General features: G+C 31.3%; 1 protein-coding gene across 3 annotated transcripts in view; it reads right to left on the bottom strand.

Moving 5' to 3' along the window:
• LOC106458488 (glutamate receptor 1-like) overlaps nucleotides 1–19,745 on the bottom strand; it is a 134,272-nt gene that overhangs the window by 2,781 nt on the left and 111,746 nt on the right. Inside the window, exons 8-15 of one of the 3 annotated variants that reach the window (XM_022384721.1) lie at nucleotides 19,524–19,634; nucleotides 17,930–18,145; nucleotides 15,589–15,944; nucleotides 14,790–14,988; nucleotides 8,721–8,965; nucleotides 7,785–7,893; nucleotides 5,565–5,702; nucleotides 3,244–3,346 (exon numbers count right to left, since the gene is read on the bottom strand). In XM_022384721.1, the coding sequence (XP_022240429.1) occupies nucleotides 3,251–3,346; nucleotides 5,565–5,702; nucleotides 7,785–7,893; nucleotides 8,721–8,965; nucleotides 14,790–14,988; nucleotides 15,589–15,944; nucleotides 17,930–18,145; nucleotides 19,524–19,634 (1,470 nt within the window). In that variant the 3' untranslated portion in view covers nucleotides 3,244–3,250. The remainder of the gene's footprint in view (nucleotides 1–3,243; nucleotides 3,347–5,564; nucleotides 5,703–7,784; nucleotides 7,894–8,720; nucleotides 8,966–14,789; nucleotides 14,989–15,588; nucleotides 15,945–17,929; nucleotides 18,146–19,523; nucleotides 19,635–19,745) is intronic. The other 2 variants (XM_022384720.1, XM_022384722.1) reach the window with 2 other exon arrangements.

The raw sequence follows: 19,745 nt of genomic DNA, 5'->3' as shown, positions 1-19,745 counted from the left end.
CGGATTCGAACCCGCGACCCTCAGATTGTGAGTCGAGCGCCTTAACCACCTGGCCATGCCGGGCTATTGGAAGTGGATATGACTGTTCGCTGTTCTTAGATCCGACAAATAATTATCCTTTGAGTAGTATATAAGCTATTTCTAACACATTTTGTGTGTCAGATATATAGAATTGAGGTGATATCATGTTATTCATAGCTTTGTTATTAAAATAAGTTAAGTTGTTGCAAGCTATAATTCAAATAGATTCTATTTCAATATCGAATTTACACCTGTTTCAACTTTATATATTTCTAATTGTGTTTTTTGTAAAGTTTCCAAGATGATCATCGAATCGTTAATATATTTAGTGCAATTTTATGGTACTTACATACTAAATGCTTTTGTTAGGCAAGGTTAATAATAACTTTCTGATACTGCATTGTCGTTATGAGCATGCTTTAATTAAAATATGGATCTGATATTATTCATCTGAGGCTGAAACAGTGATGCTCATTTAATAGTAAGGCAGTAAAATTCTCATTTACTATAGTTTGTAGCCTGTGGGACAGCGGTAAGTCTGCGGACTTATAACGCTAAACTTTAAGGTTCGATTCCCAACGGTGGACACAGCAGATAGCCTAATATGACTTTGCTATAAAACAAAAACAAAAACAAAACAACAACAACAACAATTAATAGCTTATAGCTACCTAGAGGTGCTATCAAATTAAGGCTCGAGGCAAAGTAGACAAAAATACTGATAAATACATGTAATGTAAAAATATATGAGCATGCAAATTTCATAGTACATAAATACCACAACAGAATAGACCCCGAGCTGCTTTCTTCCTAAACCTCAGACAATCTGTTTTACTCTATCATTTCTGATACGGCCAAAAACGAAACAAGTTTTGGAATCAAGCGTGTTAGTAGACAAGAAAACTGTTTAAAATGAAACCCCAATATTGTGATCTTATTATCATTCTTGCATATACAGCAAGCTTATGCCGACGAAATATATGAAAATTAAAATCGTTCCCTCTGTACGTTCTTGATGCATATAAACTAAAAATGACAAGTACGTTACTAGATTGTACTGTATTAAACTTACAGTAACTAATTTAACAATTGCTAACACACGTTATCATACTGTAAAAAAACAAACAAAATATTCTGAATGATACTTTAAACTAATAATCGAACTTCAACTAAAAGTAATTTCAAAAACTATCATTAGAAAAATCCGTGGAATGTCTGAATTCTTCTAGTTTTCAATTTGATTAGTACCTTAAGAGAAAAATACAACAGGTTTACTTTCATGAAACAAATTGAACTAAGTGGCGACTTTAGTTGTTCTTTGTACACTTGTGACTTTTGAAACTGTAGTTCAGTCTGTAATATATATCCGGAATATCTAGAAATTACCGCAGTAGAAAGAAATACACACCCTTAAATGGTTTGATTAATTATTACCAATTACTAGCGGTAATAAGTTCAATACTAATAGCAATTGCCTGAAGAGATTATTTTCAAATACCTTGGAGATTTAAAATAAAAAATGGTTTGAAAATCGATAAATGATTGCTAATCTTCCAGCTTTTCACGTGAAAATCAAATCACGTCAGTCAGAAACTGGAATTATGTTTATTGGAAAAGTAAAAAAAAAGAAAAGTAAAATACTTTTCACTCTATAACCCATTTTCTGCCCAGCTTAAAAAAATAACAATCATAATAGCCAACATCTCTATATAAAAGAGATTTCAATTTCCTCCTGATATATATCAACTCTAGCTCTATTAGATTGGGAAAGTGTACAGTTCTTTGAAAATTAAGGTGGCGCTGTCTCTAGATGTACTTCATTCGTAGTTTAACTGCTTTTTCTATACATATGAAGGATGTGTGAGGTTTTCTAACTATCAGTGTTGCTTAAGACTTGTGCTACTGCGTTCCATGTATTTATATATATATATATATGTATGTGTATAAATTTAATCTAAAGAGTTCAAAATGTATATACCTACACAAACACACACACACACATATATATATACATAATTCCAATTAACCTGGATACAGGTTAATGTCTCCTTGGAGTTAGTTTTCTAAACAGCTTAGCTTATTGGGCTTAATATTCGTGAGAAAAAAATCGAACTATACTGCAGATTTGTATTTAATTTTATTCACATACTCGTTAATTAGTCCATTATAAAAATCTTCAGTCCATTGTGATGCTTATTATGAGTAATACGCTGCTAATTCCATTGCTTCCTCAGCGTTTGGCGTTTCACGTGGTAGCAATACATTTTTTTTTATTGTCAACCCATTTCTATGGAGTCCTTAGTTTGTGAAATTATTAAACTATTACAAACACAATGGCAAATATTTTTGTCACTATGCTTTTGAGAACGTATCAATTCAAATCATGGTATAATACATTTAAACTTAATTCCTTGAGGTTTGCTGGGTTATAAACAAATAGAAAAACGATATCAAATATACTAAACATTGTTCGATATTTTTCTATATAATTGCACGAACGCTAATTATGTCTACGTAAATGTTTTCATTTAATCAATAATATTTGAAATGCTATTCGAACCCGAAATTGCTATAGTTGTACATATTAATATATATTATTAATTCTTATAATACGTTTTTCATGCTTTCTAAAACAGCAACTTTATTTGTTGTTAAACGCAAAGCCACACAATAGGCTGTTCGTGCTGTGTCCATCAGGGGTATCGAAACACGATTTTTTTTATATATAAGCCCTCAAACTTATTGGTAAGCCACGGTGGGAGGGCATACAGAAAGTAAAAATATGTACAAACGAGTAATGAAAAAATATTCAAAAAACGGAAGTAAATGTAAGGATGGCTAATATCAATGGGGGGGGGGGATATCTGAAAGAAATTGATGCAGGGAAGAATTAGTGAGTGATAAATAATTGCAACCCTAGTAGAGAAACATACGTATTATCTAATAGACAAACAGGTTTTATCTCCTCACGTTTTGTGCTAACGCATATTTAGAAGTATTTGAAGAAAAAAATCTACAAAACCAAAACACAACACAAACATTCAGACGTTGTAAAACAGAAACTTGATTTATGCAACTGTTGAGTAAACTTTAATGTTTTATTTTTAAAACGCTTTAACTCTATCATTTCTGTGATATTATTAACAAATGACAAGGATTAGTAAAGTCAAGTAGAAACAACACATTCATGAACAGAGGACAACGGACATCAGAAGTTTATACCCGAATGTTAAAGAGAGCCGTGCCGTACCCGTCCATTGTTAGTGGGGTGGGTTCCATTGATAGAGTTCTTTGCTTTGGACTTCATTGCTTCTATCATGCTTATCTGAAATACAAGAATGTCTCATTTCATCTGTTTAACAGCTTCTGAATATATTGCAGTTTGCTTTTAATGACTGTTTTATGTACAACGCCATTTTTTATTTCATATTATTTCACAGATAAAGCAGAAAGTCACTGATTGAATTAAATAAGACTAGCCTAATTAACATGTAATGTTGAACCGACAAGGAAAGCGGTAGAATATAGTGTAAGGCATACAAGAACATGAATGAAAAAATACATATAAGAATATGAAGGAACAAATATATATAAGAACATAAACGATGAAATATATACCACTGTTATGACAAGGTTGTTTTAAATCTCACTCATAACTTCATGACATTCAAGTCTTGTAGAATGTACATAAATATGTATATAAATAAGTTGTGATCGTCCAGGAACTACTGCAACTCAATGACAATAAAAATACATTTTTAAGAATGAAACAAAAAACCTTTGTGCCATAATCAATAAATTTGAAGGATACATTCTGATGTTTAGTAATTCATTTAATAGTTGTAACCAATTTCAAAAGCGTTACAAAGGTTATAATTAATCGATCTCACATCCTCTGAAAGAACGTTTTTAGTAACATTATGCACATAACTACATATCGGTTTTATGAAATGAAGCATGTAAAAAAAAGAGAAAAAATGTTTTGGCCATTAATTTAAAAAACGCATTGTAATTACACACACACTCACACAAAACACAAATACGATTATAGCACGTTTGGTTAAGTTACTGCGTAAATTAAACAGGAAAAATGCACACGTTTGTTCATTTAAGAAAGTATGATGAAATAACATTTAAATACACGTACACATATTTATTTATAAGCATTACTTGGCTTACGAGAAACAATTTTGTTTTTCGATTCCTGAAATTAAGATGCTGAACTCAAACATTAATCTAGCTATAAAGACTAATTATTTAGATGACTTTTTCCATCACACATCTTTGTCTTTCAACTTCTGTTTATTACCTGTGAATCCTGTTTACCTAAAGCAAACAAAAAAATAAACTGGAATGAACTAACTTAGCCTGGAGGAAGAAATAATTTGTTTAGGACTGAGCTAGTTATGTTCGACTTAGTCGCCTTCCAATCAAGTATCAGCTTTATGTCGAACAGCTCCGAGGATTTATTATGTAGGGACAATTCAGTGAAGATTGAGTCATAATGAAGGATTGGAATTTGGGGATAAAGCTTAAGTGAAACGGCTCTGATAAGAAAAAACTTTCCAAAGTTTCATTAAAGACAGCAGGAAACACATTTACTATATAGAATACTGTAGCTTTTAATATGTAGAGTATTGTTAGTAGACGTATATAATGTAAGTGATAAAATGATTACTGTTGAAATGTTAATTGTTTCTATTACATATTTTCATAATAAATAATTCATAATAAACATTCATTAGTGTAGATATTTTAAAACATTTCAGCTAGTTATTATCATTTAAACTAAATAGAATATAAAATAGTTCAGTTAAAACAGTAGTCAAACGCTAAATATTTATAGTATTAACAGTATTAGTTCAGAATAATGCGTTTCTACTTGAAACAGTGTTACATACATCCAAAAGGAATCGTTTTTTAAAGAGTAGGTGTTAATTAATCTACCCAAAAGCAGTAAATATATATACATATATATTAAAAGTTTAATTTTCAGAAGAAAAACACATATATTCTGTGTTTTACTTATATTTTATTTTATTCTCATATTTTACTTTTATGTCTTTAAATATTTCCATTAATTCATAAATCTGTTTCCTTTTGTGTTATGCAAACATCTCATTCTACTTTATTATTTGAGCTACTTTTCCTTATATACCGTGTATCTATGGAAAATAAATGTTCCACAATAATTCACTCACTATCACAGTATATTACATATCGTCGACTGGTTGTCTGCTGTAATACTTTGTTTGGATGATTCCAACTGAATTATTGAGTAGTGTCATAGTGGGTTTTTGGAAATAAATATATTATTGTGTACTTTCAGAATCTCATTTTATTGTTGTTGCTTTCATTCATGACTGCCTAAAGTCTTTGTAAGAAAGTGGGGAGATGCAAAAAAAAAAAAAAAAGTAAGTCAATGTAATATAGCTGTTAATAATAGTGTATATATATACTAACCGGTGAAAATGTTCCTACTGCCCTTTGTGTTAGGCGCCTATGCTTTCACTTACGATATAATAAAAAACAAACAAACTTACTTTAGCTCTTGTCGCTTCAACTTTTGAGTTATAGCAGAAGTCTAAGAGGGCCACAATGACTGCTAATATAAGTCCCCCAATAAGAATGTAGAAACATCCGGCAACGTTACCTAAAGTCAACTCGTTTTGAGATGAATCCTGTAAACAACACATTTTCCGTGTTTATAGACCAGCTTTGTCAAACGCAGTTGTAAAGATATGAAAAACCTTTCGTGTTATCTACTTGGCTTTCAGTTTAAATAAAGTGGAAAGATACATTTCCCAAAATTTGACACACTTTCTTAATAAATTTGGTTTGATATTGTTAGTTTACTGTAAGAAATACGTGGAATACAATGATCACTGATGTAAATATTTTTCTAAATTTTTAATTTAATTTTAGTGTAATTTTTTTTTTTTTACAGAAACATACCAAAGAATTTTTCGTATCGTTTCCGTAGACATATATTTTATAAACAAGCATAAAATATTTGAATATATCATTTCTATTTCCTAGTGTGGAACACTTAATTATACATATATATAAACTATTGTTTTATAGAAATTTAACTAATATTGTTAAACCGTGTTTCAAACTTTGTTATCAATTATGCTTCAAATTATATTTTCATTCTATGCTAGAATGTATCACCATTTGTAAACACCGAAATGAAAGCAATCACACTATATGACTAACAAAATATTGAAGTTTTCAATGACTAATAAAATATTGAAGTTTGAAGATGATATTAGGATTTCTGGGGTGGCTAACTGTATTAAAGATGCTGCAGACTTACAGGGAGATGTAGATCATTTGATTCATTGGGCCAATACATGGCAGTTAATGTTTAACTATCAAAAATGTAAGGTGATGCATGTAGCTTTTCACAATTCAAATTATTGTTATGATTTAAATTGGAATACATTAAATACTGTGGTCGAAGAAAAAGATCTTGGTGTTGTGATCGTAAAATCAGTTAAGTCATCTAAACAGTGTATTGTAGCTAGCAATAGGGCTAACAGGATTTTGGGTAGCATCTATAGAAATATTGAATACAAGACACGGTATATTATTGTTTCACTGCATAGATCACTTGTAAAGCCTCATTTAGAGTACTGTTTACAATTTTGGGCTCCCTTCCTGAAGAAAGGCATTGAATTGTTGGAGAAGGTTCAGAGAAGAGCCACTAGGATAATACCTGGAATGTTGGGAGTATCCTAAGAAGAGAGACTACAATCTTTAATCTTGTTTTCTCTGGAGAGGAGAAGGGTCAGAGAGGATTTGATTGAGATGTTTAAAATTAATAAAGGTATTGATAATATAGATCCATCAACATTATTGTGCTTAGCAGTGAAACCAATAGCACAATTCAAATTTTGGCAGCGTAGGAATCGTCTGCAATTTATACAGTATTACTTTTCAGTCAGGGTTGTTGGCTTCAAGGGTGGTGGAGGCAGAAAATTCAACTGAGTTCAAGAAAAGATTTGATGAATACATGAGTAGTAAGGGATGGTTATAGTTGGGAACTAGAAGGGATATCCTTGATGGGCTAATAAGTTATTTTTTGTCCCTTTAAAATTTTATGAATTTATATTTTTTTCTTTAATGCTTTTACCTGTCTTACCAATAAAAAAGTCAACACAAATTGTTGGATTTGAAACAAGAAATGGTTTTACTCTTCCTTAAAGAAGTATCACATTTGTGGGATCGTACAAAGGCTTATTTGATGGATCATGTAACTTGGAATTATTTTGTGTACAAAGACAGAAACAAGTCTCAAGCAGTTAAAATTATTTAAAAGGAAAAATGTAGTATTTGCTCCTTTTTATCTCTTCTATAAATGAAAGAATCAGTATGCATTTTGGATAAGGCTTACATTGCATGGTAAAAACCGGGTTTCGATACCCGTGGTGGGCAAAGCACAGATAGCCCATTGTGTAGCTTTGTGCATAATTACAAACAAGTAAACAAACAATACATTGTATGATTTCAATTTTAAATGTCGGATTATACAAAGTTGTTAACATCACTATCCAGGTAAAAAGTATTCAATTCGAGGCAGCGTATTTAATATCGTTTTTTAAACTTTTAAACAGTATTATTTTAAAATAATGAGTGAAAAGTACATGAATTGAAATAGATGTATATACATTAAACTAGTTATTCATGCTCGAATCCCTTTTGAAATGAAGACATTATTATATATCAAGGATATAACAATTTATGTTAACATAACTTACCCCGCTTCCGCCTGTGTTACATTCACTTCTATCGTACCACCATTTATTCTTTAATCGAGCTAGATCCCCATTTTCTATTAGCGACAATACCGCTAAGTTCAAGCGGTCCCTAAAAGACGAAAAGTGGAAGAAAATACAAACAGGAAATGTTACAAAAAGTTTATTCTACAGGGAGTGTACATCAAACACGTGTAATTCGATCAGAGAATTGAAAACGACATTTTCTGAGTGGATGGCGCGAAAACCTGTGAAACCCCAAAGTCGACCGTTTTGTCATACCAACGAAACGAAACAGTCACGTGATCAATAAACCATTTCCAAATGTTGTCACTCAGCTTATGTTTCCTGAAAAAAAAATCTACAGAAAAAATTATGGGAATGGAAAAATTACAGTCGTATGTGGATACGTCGACCTTTGTTATTACGATTTGGCTCAAAAACCTGTTTTTTTTATAATAAATTTAATATAATCCGACACACAAACATTGGAATATTTACTACGACATTAATGTTGAAGACATTTAAATATTAAGTTAACATAAAACAAATAATCATAGGCATTACTTTCTTATATAACAAGGTTAGTTTACAATTTCAAACCAACTACAAACGGACAAAAAGTTAAACTAAACTCTTTTATATAAAGTCATATATATCCGAAGGTCATTCTTGGTAATTACACTCAATGACTAATATTGAGTTCCTTTGTACCTTTTTTTTCGTTTCTACTCTTTACTTACGTTATATCTACCCTTTTGTATATTAAAGTTTAGTTTCTTGGTCAATCGTCTTAAAAAAAAAAGCAAGCCAATGGTAATTTTTCGATAACTGTTGATATTAGTTTAAATCTTAGTAATGTACACCACAGCTACAAGATTTCGAAAACACGTTTCAAAGTATAAATACACCTGAGATATGAAAACAATCAAAAGAAACCTCAGTTTTGATCCCAGTGGGGTGGCTACTCCAAATCCTTTAGCATCAAGGTTTCTCCCTACTTTCATTGTATCACAGGGCAGTCGCTCATTTATATAATCATTGGTGGTGGATTCCAAAAGAAAAGCGTATTTCCCTTTAGACTCTCGCACTCTCTTTATCCCTTCGTCATATGAAGACGTGAACACGTGTTTTCTGGAGTTCATAAACTCCCACATCCGAGCGTAGGTGGCAATTTTAGATTTCTGAGAAATTATAAACAAGTAAAATGTTATCAGTCTAATTGAGACCTACCAAGTATTGTTAAAGCACAATATTACAGGACAATAAAACGATCTTGAAAATTACAAAAGAAAAAATTGCTAAACGCCTACTAATTTACATCTGTGGGAATGAACAAACGAAGTACTATTTAAATTTTACATAGTTAACACATCAATAAAAGTTAGAACTTTAAGTCCACCAATAAATCTTAATTTATTAGTAAGGATTGTCTATTTATTTTATACTTCAAATGGTTAATTTAACTTGTGAAAATTTATAGTTTCGGCACACATCATCTAAGAGAAAGATGGAAGTTTTGTCGAGATAAACAGATATATTTTTCACACTACAGACTGTTTTAAACTGGTGTTTAATTGTAAAATATTGCGATAATATTTACTCTCAAATCTAGAAGCCCAGTAAATAATAAAAATGCGGCAACAACTGTTGTAATAATCACAAAAACTGAGGTTTCAGCTATTTGTGAGTTAGAAACCTAAACAATGTACTAACAGTACTCTCACTGATGATAGTTTGAATTTTAACGGGCGTTGGAAAAGGCAGTGTGTGTCGTTTTTATACTTTGGAATGGTTTTATTTTGAATGATGAGATTTGTGTTGATAATGTCTTCTCAAGGTCTGCAAGCCAGAGTATTGAAACAAGAAATGGTTTTACTCTTCCTTAAAGAAGGATCACATTTCTGGGATCGTACAAAGACTTATTTAATGGATCATGTAACTTGGAATTATTTTGTGTACAAAGACAGAAACAAGTCTCAAGCAGTTAAAATTATTTAAACGGAAAAATGCAGTATTTGCTCCTTTTTATCCCTTCTATTACCAAGACGTACAAAGCCAATATAAGTTATCTATATTTTTCTTGGTTATTTTGAGTAATATATTTGTGATGTATGGTAAAACATGACCCAATGATAACTTTTAATTTAATCATTAAATCATTACAAGGCGCTGGACCAAAAAGTATCCATGCTGGCACCAAAAAGTTATCCAAATGCCTATTGTATGTTTTCTCTGCTACAAAGACTTGTAACTGCAATTTTGTTTACGGATATCGTATATGAAAAAAAAAAGTGAAAATGTAGCACATTAAAATAATTAAACACAAAAGTCCTAATGCAGGACCTAACTGACTTTTCAACCCATTTATAGGTTACTTTAAAAATAATAAAATCTAGACAAAAATTAATACCACTTTTTGGAAAGCAAGTACTTTATAACTGATAAGTGAAAGTTTTAACTGGTACCAAGAACTATCTTAGTTTCAAGTACTTTATATAAGCAACAAGTCAATCTATTACTGAATGATCATAGCTATCATTGGTAAACTATTTCTAACATATAGTTTTCCCTTGCATTCTCAATGCCTTCTTGAATGTAAGATCTTCGGAAGCGACAAATAATTCCTTTACAAATGTAATTTCATAATAGCAAATACAAGTATGATAAAAATTGCATCGTATAATTTGTTATTTTTTATTTCATTAAAAGTTCTAATGTTTGAATACTTTAAGAAACACATGAAAAACAAAAAACAAAAACAACAACAACAACAGGCAATTAAACTTTTGTGAGATTAGTAACGGACTGTTTAATTCAGTTATATTCTTTTTGTCAGGGTAAATCATTTCTTTAAAGTTTTTTGAGATTGAAATTATAGTAAAACCCATCGGCGTAGCTGAAAAAATACAATGAATTTTTGAAAAAAAAATAAACACTTATCTATTATTTTCTATCTTCATGTTTGTAACTTTCACCTTTGACATGCTATTTGACATGCTGTTCTCAGTCGTAGAACTGAGTAATTTCAAGATCTAATACGTAATTTCCGAGTTTACTGGGAACACATCATCGGCCAGGCAGTAAAAATGAAACAGAATAAAACTGAAACCGAACAAATACTATAATACTATCATAACCACTACAAACAAATGATTTTATTGCTCTCTGCCGTTACGTAATGTAATTTTGATAAATTAAGTAAAATGTTTAGTCACAATGTTAGATTTTTTGTCATTTTACTAAGTTTTGTAAATCACAAATCTAAAGAATTGTATATTTTTCATTTCTCATTTAGGTTTTTTGGTTGAAGCTTTAACTTTGTTCTTATAGACCTTATTCGTTTGACATCATACTAATAAGTTTTAAGAAATACGCAAAAACTAGTACGCAGAAAACTAAAGTCTGGTATTTTGAGCAACTTATGGAATTAACAAAATTTTGATTTATTCATTTATTTTGTATTCACTGTACGTTGATTTCTTCCATAAATATAGAATAACAATTAATTATACTGATACGAGTTTTACGATCGTGTAAGGTGAATATACAGAAATTGGTTTCCATCGCGTACCAAACGCAGCTAAAGGAGAAAAGTCTGGCTATGAAGATAGTAATGCATTCACCCATTCAGTGTGATCTAAAATTGTATTAAAAGTAATGTAACTTCTAATTCAACAGCATTTGTTGAAGCCCCGAAATTGTGAATCACAGAGTTACTTATCAGAAAGCAGTAAAATTGGTTTAATTCAATAAAAGTATAAAAGTTAGGGACATTACAAGCCTAATTTATAATTAATAAACTGTATTTTTCAGTTTTTCACATAATAAATATGTCTGATTTAAAATAATTTCAACTGATTATTGATCGTATTTGAAATACATGCTATTGTGATCATATTCTCTAGGTGGTTACTTAGCACAAGTTTGACCGTATCAACGTATGCTATATATAAGAACTAACAATAATTAATGTAAACGATTGCAAATGTGAGACATTTTGATGAATAAAATTTAAATCTATTCGGCAACACAAATACAATGTACAAACGCAAACAGTATCTGCGTTCTTGTCTATCATTATCTAAGGTGATAAGCTTCACTATTAGGCGTAACTTTCGGAAAGTACAGAACATTAATTTTCATGACATGGAGATCGTATAAGCTATAATACCGAATATTAAATACATATATTATGACATAAGATACTTAACAACCTCAAGACTTTGATCCGGTTCTAATTTCTGGGATTTAAAACTCTCTGGAATTTTAATGAAGTACATGAAAGTATTTTCAAACTTAACAGTTGGTCATAAATTATCCATGTTTGTTTAGTATTCCATATTGGGCTGGTCGTAAAGGTATATGCTGTTTCGTCCTTGGTAGTCACACTGAGTTGATTTATATAATTCTGTTCAATCAATAGTAATTTTTTATATACCCTTCATAATTTGAAAATTACAAATACTTCTTATTCATCGTCCATTTTGTACACGATTTCACAGCTTTGACTTATAATCGTTGTACAACTCGGAGGAGCAAAACTTTTGTCTACCGGTTGAATTCGCACAACCGTCAGATACCGATCAAAATAATAACATGAAATACGTTTAACATCCAAGTTACCAAATAATTTAACGTGTTACAAAAACGATGTATAATTATAGTACCTTAGTCAGGTAGCACAAATGAGCAGAAAAGCATATCTAAATGAGTTGATCTTCGACTATTTTCTTTAATAATATAAAAATGAACAGCTATTGACAAAAATAATAAACAAATACTAAGTCCTTCAAAAATATGACAATCTTATGAATATTTATTGCGGGAAATAATTATGTAAAACGTTAGGAAAAAGGGCCTAAAAGGCAGATACTACGGAAACGTCATCACTTTAGTGCAAGAAAATGACCTGAGAACAGTCACGTGTTGATAATCTACACTGTCATTGGTTGTCACCTCACCAGTCAAAATGTGTCATATCAGTAAAAATCCTATAAAAGTACAGACAGTCATATTATATCCTGTAATAGTAGTACAAATTAGTTCATGGCTTCCAGGATTGAAATACCGCAAGACAATCGTTGATAAATCAATGTTTTGGCTAGTCAAGCTGCAAAGAATTGCAAGAAGATTTTACGTTTGAGTAGAGGGTATGTGAGACTGAAACCCTCCAAAACTAACGTTAAGTATCTCAAAATATGTTCTTTACGAGATAAAGGGTCTAGTACAGGTCTTGCTAACGACTGTGCTGTAAATATAGGTGTAACTATTACCTCGAGAACAGTTAAATACACATTAGCACGAAGTGTCTCAATGGACATGTAGTTGCCCTAAAACCCCTACTCAGAAGAGGCAAAGGAACCAAAATGTTCTAATGAGTATTTGGTCACAAACAGTGGAATGACCAATAAATGTGTACTCTCCTCTACAGACTAATCCAAGTTCGAATTGTTTGGAACAGTCACTGACTATCTTAAGGCTATAAACAACAACTAAAGTTAAGACAGCAGATTACAACATTTTTTTTAAATATCAATAACCAACAATCGACGGCAAAGAGAGAGTTCCATCATATGTAATGTACAATATCTACAGTGAAGCTTAGTGAGGGATCAGTACATGTAAGCAGCTACATGTCAATGATCTACATAAAACTGATTTCAAGTTGACTGCTGACAAGTACAGGAAGAGAATGATCCATCATGTCACTCCTTCAGGAACGCGACTCATTGAGATTAATCTTCCACTAAGCATACACCAAATATAATGAAACTATATCTTCACAGAAAAGAGGCCGATTGAGCATACACAACCATGGCTTGGCTTTCACAAAGTTCCAATGTTAACACCGATGAAGATGTAAAAACTGAGAAGATGCAAAAGCGAACAAACAGTTTAGGTGAATTGTTTATGCGTCTTTAATACAGAATATTTGGGACAATCTTTCACAGTCGTACACTGCTAAACATTATGGCGGCATAAAAGCGACGTGTAATTTTTTTGTGTAAAGAAAATGGCTTAAATACAAAATTCTAGTGGATTGTACACCTTACTCGCTTTTTGTTGTTATTTTTTGTGATCAAGTTTTCCAATTGAATATTTATTTGTCATTATTCATTTGTTACTCTTGTATATATGTATCACTAGTATGTTTCCATGTTTATTTCATATTTATTGTAAGTAAGTTAGGAGCTACTTTAACAGTTTATTTCTGAATACGTTCTTCAATACGGATATAGAATTTATACTATAATTTATCGAAAGATTTATACGAAGATCTAACTGAATTAGTCCTTATTTTGTGATCCATAATGCATTATCCTTTGTAACCAGAGCATGGCTACCAGGAGAAGTTTTTTAGGTATGTAAAGGCTAAAATACTGGAGAACTTGTTATCATATTTTTAGAATAAGGGGGTACTGCCTAAGGTTTACTGCATAAGCAACGAGCATCATAAAGGTAATAAGCAAATAACACAAACACCTTTTAAGAGTAAAATGATTTAATATGAACTTATTGAATACGTAAGTTTTATGCAACGTCGTATAAACACGATTTTGTTTTCGGAAAATAATCTTGATACCAAAGTTCAGTTCACATGATGCACTTTAAGTTACTGCTTTACTATAAACACAATATTGTGTACTTTTTGATACGTAGAAATGGTTCATATTGCATATTAATACAAATAATATTTGTCGATTCGTAATTTCAAATATAATGACGCAAGAGTGCCTAATCTACTTATCTGTAAGATGTAAAGTTTGAAAGCCTCATTAAAATCGTAAACGAACAACGAGGTATTGTAATAATGATATATGCAGTTAAAATATTCATTTAAATCAAAAATTATTTTCTATGCTCCACCAAACTATTCTACCTATGTTTCAAAGTTTCATTGCAATGAATATTTACAAAATCTTAAAATACAAATTTTCCCTTTAATATCAGTAAAATACTAATTTCCTGAGAAAACGTATTACAATGGAATTTCATAGGACCAACCCTAAAGAATTCTTGAGTTGAAGAATACATTAAGGTGCCGTATTCAACCTCTGTTTGTTTAGCTAAATCATCTGCTGAGTTGATAGGAGTCACCATTCTCTCTACAGTAAGGAAGGCTGCTAAGTTGGCTGTGTAGGAGGATATGATTATGAGAGTAAAAAACCACCAAACGCTGCCTACAATCCTGCCAGCAACAGATCTAAAATCAATAATGGATAAAATACTAGTTTCAAAATTTTAGTTATAGAAAAATACAATAGTTGTTAACAACAGGTATTATGTTATTAGAACTCAGCAGTATTAAATACATTTAAGCCTCTCCTATCTGGATAACACTTGACTTATTTTGTATGCCAAGCTTACTGTTATCACATTAATTTGAAACAGAGGAAAACTGAAAAGGAGTAATATTCTGCCCTCAGGCGACCTTTTGAACTATTCTGTGTCCTTACCCAACTTTAACCATACTACAGTATAGATTACGAAATGAAAATGAATGTAAATAATAATATAACCAGTAAATCTTCCAATCAATCAAAGTAGAAAATAATTTAACAGGATGAAAATAAAATTATTATTCTCATTCAAGTAAAATGAAACTGGATTATTAAAAGGCATGAATACGTGTAAAACTAATCACTGAGATTATACAGACGTTAGGTTTTTTTATAATGTTGACCGAAATTACATTAGAATGAAGATTTAAACACGTGTCATTTTTCCTTTTCCCGAAAGATCAATTACAAACCAAACTTTTTATCTACGGAGTAACTATGTCTTGGGTGACTGTATAAATTACCTTGGACAGACATCACAGCCTTGCTGCATAAAAGCTCCTAATGAAAACCACAAACTGTTGATGAGCGAGAAATCATTAGACATGGTTGGTCCTAAGAAGGTATCCTCCACTCTCCATTCGTGCGGAGAAAATCGACTAACTAGGAACAAGACCACAGACACGCCCACGTAGGCGAAGATGATACACATCCAAATCTCTTTAGATAAAGGGTTCATGAAGGAAAACACTCCGGGTTTCTTTTTCATCGGTTTCTTGATCATGATGCTAATTCCCAGTGACATGTACGGTTTGGTAAAATCTATGACCCTTTCCCTGACCTCACTGATAGTCAATGGCGCGATGGCCATGTCCGCCTCCTGAAAGTTAAGAGTAAGATAAGCAATTTAGACAGATGGATCATCAGTAACTTAACGCAGAGATGGAAAGTTTCTGTTAGGGTCAGAGTTCCCCACAGAATAAACCCATTTTTACTGAAACGAAATAGTTGCTTACTTCGTTACTAACTAAGGGAGAACTGTTAAGAAACTCGGGGTCTATCTGTGTCAAACAGTTGTAATATAGCATATAACGCATAATTTACCAACAATTTATCACATGAAGTATAACAAAGCATTACTATACAGTGAACTATTCTATTATGTGAGGGTATCATAAACGTGTTTTAAAATGTTGTCAACGGTCCTAAATTATTAAATCAAATTATATTAAAATTGTCAGTAGCAGTAAATATGTTTTAAAGTAGATATTATATTTTGTTCATAGGGATGTAAAAATGTGTGTATGCTTGCTTCGTATCATATCTATCAGGTATATATGCATTAGTATTAATATAATCTAAGAACTCACATAAAGTTAGCAGTGTACTTTTATTTCAGTTTACCATATTTTTTACCATTTAACGGTGCTATTAAATACTCGAGAAATGGAATAGTTGGTAAATTTTGAAATGGACAAAAACTTCCTGGAATTTATGCATGTGGATTAACTGTTAAAACAGCACTCCTGAGAAATTAACATTAAGAATTACTCAATCTGTCATTAAACCTTCATGGCTCATTATAAATAAATGCAAATTAATGGCTAACAGTATATTAGAAGTTTTAGAGGCTTCTAAAAATGAATAAATGTGCTTAATATACGCAGGAAATAAGCTGCCCAATTGAAAAGAGCACCAATTCAACACCTTAAAAATATATTTATATGAAAATGATTTATTTTCTAACAAAGCCACATCGGGTTATCTGATGTGTCCACCGCGGGGAATCGTTCCCTGGATTTTAGCGTTCTAAGACCATAAACTTACCGTTGTCCCAGGGTGACCTGAAAAGTTGAACAGAACATAAACGTGTATTGACTTTATATGAGAATAAGGACAAGGTATATAATTGTTAGATTTTACCCACAACGTATAGAGAAATCCACCAGTTAAGTAGTACCCTATGTGATAATTATAAATCATTTATACTACTGTATATATTAATTACAAGTGTTATTTTGAATTTAAGTTTGAAGCAACTGTTCTCAAACCTGGTGGTATTTTAACTTTATGTAAATATCATCTAGAAATATATTGTTATCTTTCAAACCATTAGTTTAGTGGCTTTTCGTAGACCTAAGAATAAATCTCATTTCAATCGCATAATCGTTTTAGCAAAATGAGTTGATCAATTTTGAATCTCTACACATATTTGATTTTATCATTCGAAATGCCCCCCAGTGGCACAGAGGTATGTCTGCGGACTTATATCGCTAGAAACCGGGTTTCGATACCCGTGGTGGGCAGAGCACAGATAGCCCATTGTGTAGCTTTGTGCTTAACTTCAAACAAACAAACAAATCATTCGAAATAAATTTATTTTTTATTCATACAACCCTAATTTAGTTTAAGATACTTCTTAGAAAATTCAAATATAGGTGGAGAAGTGTTTTTTTTCATAAAGTTTAGATTTTGCAACAAAAATTATGGCCTTATCCACATTATCAATGTTATTTGATAATATTATGATATTATGTTGAATTTGATTCTATATAATAAAACTTAATTTACTTCAGAAAAGAATACTACTTGGTTTTCTGCAGTTTCCTTAGATTCTTGATTAAAATACACCAGAATAAATTTCTAAGTACGACTGGGTGTTTTTGTCATAGCAAGAGCTAAGAAGTGTAGTCCCTCACGTCTGTGATTGGGTCAGAGGCGGTGATATCGTTCAAATTGTGTAGGCATTCCACCTAAAGTCAAAGAGTAAATAACCTTACCTAAATCAGAGTAATTCTATACATCATAAGTCTCTATAATAACCGTGTATATATTCAAAGGAAGAAAGTCGTACTTTACACTTACCTTGCGAATAAGTTCTCCAACCATTCCGTTCCAACCAGCTGGTGAGTTAGGATCTTGCCCGCCATATTTAGAGTCATTAACTAACTTCAGGACGTAGTCAAGATTAAGTTTATTGGCAATAAGTTCTGCCAGGTCTTTACAGTAACCTTCGAACATGGAATTTCCTTCCAGCACTTCGCCAGGATCAGGTTTTTTGTACATTAGATATGGTTCTTCCTATGGGAATAGGTAAAGTTGGAATATTGGAAAATAGCCAACAATTATCTATATCTTATATAAACTAGATAAATTAAATATTATACATTGATAATAAAATCAGTATAGACATTGCTAGAACGATAACTGTTCATATTCCTATTTACCATGTAATAAAAACAAAACAAAATATGTTATGTGGTTAATTCCATAAAACTATTAAAAGTATTAGTGATGAAAAGTAGAACGACGGCAACAACAACAATTTGACACGTGTGTGTACGGTAACGAATATTTTATTTTTGAACGTTTCAGAATGTATCAGCGATCTATATTGGACAAGGTAAAATATTAGATACACATAGTGAAAACAACAGCCACCCCATGTTGATTAAGAATTTCAAAGTTGTCTTATCTTGATAACTTAATATTGAACTTTTAATTAAATAAAATGTATCTATTATAAATGAACTTACAACTTTAAATAATAACACAGCTTCACTACAATTAAGTCTGTTCTGAATAACTTGTATAATATTGTTACAATTGTTGCATTATCCTATTCTTTCTTGTTTATTTGCTTTTTTAAAAATTCATTTCACCCTTTTATTCTCTATTTTAATTATTATTTACAAAATGTTTGAACTTTATAACTTTTTGCACCTGATACTTACCTTGTTCAATATGGCTTGTTGAAGATGCAATATGTACATTTCGAAACGTTCAAGAATTAAATGTTTGTTACCGCACATACACATGTAAAATGTTCGTTGTTGTTGCCGTTGTTCTACATTTCATTATCAAACTGTGATTCCCGTCGAATATGTGTGTTGCTAATTTAGATTAAAGATATATATATTACAATATGCAAATATTACTTGAGATCTTCTCAAATTACCCCTCAATTGTTTCTATAAATTAAAATCAGAAAGAGGTTTTCAGGGTAAAAAAGTTAACAAATACAAACGTTGTACCTTTACAATGAAAAAAAAAAGAATGACTTCCGAATCATGTGTTATAATTTTATAATTGTAAAGTATATAAAAGTTATACTTACTGTGTTTATTAACGAAGGAACTAGACAAAACAGTTGATCTTTCTCTTGCAGCTTGTCACACTTATTAGAATCAAATACTGTTTTTTCAATCATTTTCATTCTGGTACTAAATATATGAACTCTATTTATTTTCTTAATTTTAGTTTAATTTTATAAGGTTACGCAATATATATTTTGCAAAAGATCTTGTAGTATAGGTTGGACTAGACTTGTTTGTAATTAAGCCCAAAGCTACACAAAGGAATATTTGTGGTCTTACCACCAAGGGTATCGAAATCAAGTTTCTAGTATTCTAAGTTCACAGACATACCGCTGTGCCACTGGGGTCGGGTCTAGACTTACCAGTATACTTGTCACAATGTAGGTTTTATTCTCAAATCCTCTATCTTGTTTCACCCTTTTGTAAACGGGCGAGACAAGTTCCAGTCCTCGACTGTCTGTCCACTCGGCAATCTGAAAGTACGGGTAAGGAGTTTTTTTTTAATTTTGATTTATGTCCACTCGGCAATCTGAAAGTACGGGTAAGGAGTTTTTTTTTAATTTTGATTTATGTCCACTCGGCAA

The sequence above is a fragment of the Limulus polyphemus genome, unplaced genomic scaffold (genome assembly GCF_000517525.1).
Source record: "Limulus polyphemus unplaced genomic scaffold, Limulus_polyphemus-2.1.2 Scaffold473, whole genome shotgun sequence".
NCBI classification, from domain to species: Eukaryota; Metazoa; Arthropoda; class Merostomata; order Xiphosura; family Limulidae; genus Limulus; species Limulus polyphemus.
This window is presented reverse-complemented; position numbering and strand designations above follow the sequence as displayed.